At 43.0% G+C, this 6073-nt stretch overlaps 1 protein-coding gene across 1 annotated transcript; it reads right to left on the bottom strand.

Annotated features, from left to right (window-relative positions):
* Nucleotides 1–4903: 4903 nt before the first annotated feature.
* Nucleotides 4904–6052, bottom strand: LOC119448764 (uncharacterized). The gene has a single exon (XM_037711984.2). The coding sequence runs from the start codon at nucleotides 5950–5952 to the stop codon at nucleotides 4915–4917; it is 1038 nt and encodes a 345-aa protein (XP_037567912.1). The 5' UTR covers nucleotides 5953–6052; the 3' UTR covers nucleotides 4904–4914.
* Between the last annotated feature and the right edge of the window lie 21 nt (nucleotides 6053–6073).

Raw genomic sequence — 6073 nt, 5'->3', positions numbered from 1 at the left:
TTTCACGGGGAGCGAACGCACGTCGGAGAGCGAACGCGCATTCTGCCCCATGCTCCCTGAAGGGCTGCAGAATTAGGCGCCTGTTTCCTCCTTTCCATATATAGAGAGGAAACGCGACTTTTGCCGTCGAGCGAAAGGCTGTGGGGGGTGGGAGGGAGGGAGGGAGGGGAGGCGATGCTTAGCTGCGGCACCAAATGCGTATTTATATAAAAACGCGGCGCGCGTTTAGTGCGAACGCGGACAAAACGCCGACGGCGTCGACAACAGTTCTGCGCATTGCTGGTGCTGCTGCATGTCGAAGTTTATACAGCTGATAAAAATGCTATCCGTACTCCGTATAGCTATCTACTAATTTGCTATCGCAATTGATGCTTCACCTTTATTTTCCACATTCTTCTATTCAAGCACATCTAGTAACACATACCTTGTCTCGTCTCGTCTACAGAATGGTCTCGTCTACAGAAAGGCTATGTTAGATACTTAGTTTGATGAAGCGAGTGGAACAAATCTCAGTGGAGCAGGCAAGGGAGGGGGAGGAAAGAGAAAGGCAGGGAGGTTAACCAGAATAACGTCCGGTTGGCTACCCTACACCACTAGCCCCGCTGGACTAGGTGTTCGTTTGCATTTCTAGAAGCGATGTCAGCACATGAAACCAGCTACGGGTCGCCGCCTTGTTTGCCGTTTGCCTTTACATCAGGAACTCCCAGAGCTTGCGAGGCCTCCACAATTAAGACCGAAACAGATATGATGAAATTTTACCAGATATTTATTCTTCCATTAGCTTGAGTAGAAGTACTGAATGTGTGTACGTAATAAACAGTGACCAGGTTGTTTAATCCCACATGAAGCGTAACCCCAAATTTATAAAGTGACATCTTTCGTATGCATTCCGCAAGCGCCTGGTGCGGTACTGTTTTAAGCATGTACTCTCTGTAGCGGCGCATCACGCGGCTCTCCCGATCCTGTTACCTCGGAAATAGTAATTGGATCCGGCTGGTCCCAATTTCGTGGGCCGTGCAGCTAGCTCGGCAGGACTCCAGCCGAAACCGTAGCCGCAAGGCGTGCTTTAATTCGTAAAGGGCGACCACCGTGGGTAATTGGAGCTGATTTCATTATGGCTCGCCGAACCTATTCTCACAACTAACTGAAATGGCAGTGCCTGACGTCGAGTCTCTCGCTTCCTCTTCATTGCAGTATTATAGAGGGCACTGCTCGATACAAGCGCTTTAGTTTGCTGCGGTGACGCCTAAGTTTTCATCTAGAAACATCATACTGATGACTATCAGGACGACTACATTTATTGCTGAGTTGGCAGAAAAATACAATAATGTTGGTTTCAAAGGCGTGCTGTTAGTGGCCTCACTTCACTTATAGGTATGAAGTTAGAGGGAATATAGGCTTGACTCTTTGTGGAAGATGCAAATGCCATCACATTTTTTCTGCCTTCCATGCAACTTTACTGCGCCGTCTCTGGTTAGGGGTTCATCTTATGAAGACCTATAACCAGCATTTATAGCTTCTTTTTTCATTAGCGTGTATGATTCTTGCGATACGCTTGACGACGGGGCACAACCAGTGCCGCTTGTGTCCCACGAACAAGGAGGAGGCAAATGGACCTCGCAAGTGCATTGCACAGCGTTAATAATACAATAGGGTTATGGCACGTATATGACTCGATGAATTTCAAAAGAGCGCGGATAAAAATGATTCACAGGAAAGGGCACGGTGTATTAGACCGGGCCTAATGTCTGTGAGCCCACAGATGGCATGTACTAGACTGAGATGCTCTGAAATGCGTCGTGCAAGACACTGCGCACTGGACGAGCTCAGACAGCTTAAGAAGTAGTCCATTCTTAAGTTCAGCGGTAATTGTCATCCCTCAAGGTAAGTTTTTATTTATTTATTTATTTACAGAGTACCTACATCGCCATAAAGGCATTACGTAGGGGGGAACAAAACATAACCAGTAATACAGAAAAGCTTTTGCACAGATATACTCACAAACAGAAGCACTACAATAGTATTTAGAGAGAGACACAAGTAATGTCAAACAAACAGGTTTTGAAGATATATGGCAAATACATTTGTTTTACAAGAGCACCATCACAGCATAGAATAGAATAATTCGTTATTTGACACATTTACTATATCATTTGATAAAGTATTCCATTGTCGAATTGATTTGGGGAAAAAAGAGTAGTAAAATGTGTTTGTTTTGCAGTTATAGGCTGAGATCTTTTTGTTGTTATCACAGCGAGTCGATATGTAATCTGGTTCCAGAAGATAGATATGGCGATCGATACCGGTCTCACTGTTATATATTCGGTGTAATAGTTTGAGCCTTAACTTCTGCCTACGCATGTGTAGTAGATCCCATCCTAAAGTGGCCTTCATTTCGGAAACGCTAGAGTACGGGCTGTAATTATTGCAAACAAACCTTACTGCTTGGTTCTGTAGTTTTTCCAGTCTATTAATGAGGTAATCTTGATAGGGATCCCATATTACACAAGCATAATCAAGTATTGTTCTGACATGTAAGAAGTATAAAGTTTCTTTAACTTCGCGCGTTGCCTGTTTGAAATTTCTGCGAATAAAATGTAACATTCTACTAGCTTTTGCTATGACAGTGTCAATCTGTTTATGCCAAGTGAGTGATTCGGTGAAATAGACTCCTAGATACTTGTATTCCGACTGTATTTCGATAAGCGTGCCATTGATGTTATATCGGTGCTGAAATTTGGATAATTTTCTGGAAAAACTTATGCTACTGCACTTTTTTATATTTAAGTTCATTTTCCATTTTTTACACCAGTTCGCTACCTTGTCTAAATCTGTTTGCAAAGTGTCTATGTCATATTCAGTAGTAATTTCTCTGTAAATCACACAGTCATCGGCAAATAGTTTTATAGGTGATGTAATTAGTTCGACAATGTCATTTATGTAGATTAAAAACAACAAGGGGCCCAGTACGCTTCCCTGAGGAACGCCCGAAGAAACTGTTATTGGTGAAGATGCGGCGTTGTTTAGGACGACAAACTGGGTTCTTCCGTTTAGGTAGTTTCGTATCCAATTTTGAACGTTTTTGTTTATATTTATTGCAGCAAGCTTTACATCTAAGAGTTTATGGGACACAGTATCAAAAGCTTTTTGAAAATCAATAAAAACCGCGTCTACCTGACTATTGTTATCAATGGCTTTGGATAAGAAGTGCTGAAATTCTATTAGTTGTGTGTTGCAGGAATAACCTTTTCGGAATCCGTGCTGGGAAGACGTAAAGAAAGCGTTTGAGTCAAGAAATGCAGATATGTTACTATATAAAATGTGTTCGAATATTTTGCAACATATCGACGTTAGTGAAATCGGCCTATAGTTTTCTCTGAGTTTTCTATCGCCCGATTTAAAAACTGGTGTCACGCTTGCCGTTTTCCAATCTTGGGGAATGAGGCCTGTTTCGAGGGAAAGCTTATAGATGATCGTTAAATACGGAGCAATGATGCTATGACACTCTTTAAGGACCACTGGGGATATTCCATCAGGTCCAGTTGCTTTTGTTTCATCTAAATGCCGTAATAAAGAATCGACGCCACTAACATCAAATTCAATGTCTGGCATCATATCGCCCTGATTGGCGTTGTTCAAAAGCGAAGTCTCTCTAGTAGACACTAGCGAAAACACAGATTGGAAGTACTGGTTAAAGGATTCCGCCCTCTGATAGTCTGACGTCACAGTTTTGCCATCAATAGTTAAAGATGGTATGGATATGTCTTCTTTTCGGTTTTGTTTTACGTATTTCCAAAACGATTTTGGGTTTTCTCTCAAGTCTTTATTTAATTTAACAAAGAAGGTATCTTTCGCAGACTTAATTGTTGCTTTCAATAGATTATTTATCTCTTGCAAGCGTTTCCGATTTGCCAGACTGGTGTCGGCAGAAAACGTTTTATACGTTTGTCTTGCTTTCCTTATAAGTTTACGTATTTCTACGTTAAACCAAGGCTTTTGTTTTTTTCGTTGCCGCAGGTACCTGCATGGAACATGAATTTCGACTAATTGAAGTATTTTGTCCCGGAATGACGACCACAAAGTTAACGGACAGCGTGCGTTTGAAAGATACTGGAAAGTAGGAAAGAAATTTTCAAGTTCGGTCCTAATAGCGGCATAGTCTCCTCTGTCGTAGCTGTACACTTTTCTTTGCGGAATTTGCGGCATCCGTACTCGCTGTATGTTAAGTTCTATGACAACTGCCCTGTGGTCACTAATACCTGGACAAACTGTAACTTTTGATACTAAGTTCGGCTCATTGCAAAGTACTAAGTCTAGAATTGCATTTTCTCGCGTAGGTTCCAGTACGTACTGCTGCAATCCATTTAATCCGACCAGTTCTTCGAACTCTGTGTAAATACGGGACCTATTACCAGCCACACATCCGGCATTCCAGTTGAAGTCAGGCAAATTGAAATCACCCCCCAAAAATACGCTATTAGGCACAAGAGATAGCATCTCAGACAGCAGTCCGAATGAGTCGCTGCTGCCGGGTGGGCGGTAGAAAGTCCCGTACACAACATTGTTACCTTTAGGTAATTTCACAAGGCACCAGACAGACTCAGAATCGTTTTCAAATAAAATTTGTGTACTTGACAATGCATTTGATATCAAAATAAATACTCCCCCGCCATGCCCATGCCTATCTTTCCGATAGACAGTAAAACCAGGTGGAAAGATTTCTACATTAGGTATCGTCTTGTCTAACCATGATTCGGTGCCCATCACGATCTGAGGTTTAACAGTGGCTACTAAAGAGATGAAGCTATCGACTTTGTTCTTTATGCTGCGACAATTTACAAGCAGGACAGAGAGCCGTTCAGGCTGCGAGCAACGTGCTGGATTATCTTGGGGCGGACCAGAATTCGGAATGCGTCAATTGCCTCTATTCAGTCGCGCATGCGTCTGTAGTGGAACTGGCGTTCGCATATCGCTATCCCAGACAAACGTTTGCCCATTGATGATCAATTTATCATAACTCAAGCGAACACGATTTTCTTTGTTTTCTCTTTTTTCTTTCGCATAATTCCAAAGCTGACGTCTTTTTTCTTGTACGGCTCGGCTGAAATCTTCAGAGATGCCGTACGAAGTGCCTTTTAGTCTGTAAGCATTTTTAAAGACGACTTCTCTAGCCTTCCACCGTGAAAAGCATGCTACTATGGGCCGGTTTTTGCCTTCTCTGAAAACTCCTACGCGATGAGCCCGTTCAACCGAAATATTATCAAGTTTCATCACATCTTTGCATATTCCACTAATTAGTTTTTCAGACGCCTCCCACGTCTCGTTATGCTCCCTGTCAGGCAACCCGAAAAATACCAAATTCTGTCTACGGCTTCTATTCTCCAAGTCGTCCAGTTTAGCCATCAATTTGTCTTCAATTTTTTCCACCCGAGCAATACGACTTTCTACATTGCTTGTCTTCTCTATTAAGCCCGTAATTTTAGATTCTAATTCACTTTGTCTTGTTGTAATTTCCGTTAACTTCGCGAGCACAGTTTCCTGGCCTGTTTTCATTTCTAAGAGAATCCTTTCAATGTTTGCCATTTGGTCCCGTTCCACTGCATTCATGGGCCCTGGATTTAGCTCTACGTCCCCCGATAGGAGCAGTAAGATCTGGGAAAGCGCCAGACAGCCGTCGTAGAGAGAGAATAGCATAGCATCAACGAAACACAGGCTGACATGTTCAAAGCATTCAAACATTTGTCGCTTGCTAATGGGGCACGACACTCTTAAAAGCATAACATTGCTAGAGCGATAACACTTAGTTCCATTTAGGTAACTGACCTGGTACATGAAGAATCGTGAGTTTGTGCCGAAAAGAGCGTCGTGCCCCAGTCGCTGTAGGCTTGGCTGGTCCTTTATATGGCCAGCGCGCAGCGGAACCGGAAAGGTCCCCCGATGCGCAGATTCCATTTCGATGCGTCGGAGATCGTACACGATTTCCAGCAAATAATCTTGCGGACCGTGTGAGACACGAGCAGATGATTGCAGATCAGTTGTAGCAGCCGCCGGCCAAGGTTTGGTGAAGCCATGG

Source organism: Dermacentor silvarum, chromosome 4, assembly GCF_013339745.2.
Source record: "Dermacentor silvarum isolate Dsil-2018 chromosome 4, BIME_Dsil_1.4, whole genome shotgun sequence".
Classification (NCBI taxonomy): Eukaryota; Metazoa; Arthropoda; class Arachnida; order Ixodida; family Ixodidae; genus Dermacentor; species Dermacentor silvarum.
This window is presented reverse-complemented; position numbering and strand designations above follow the sequence as displayed.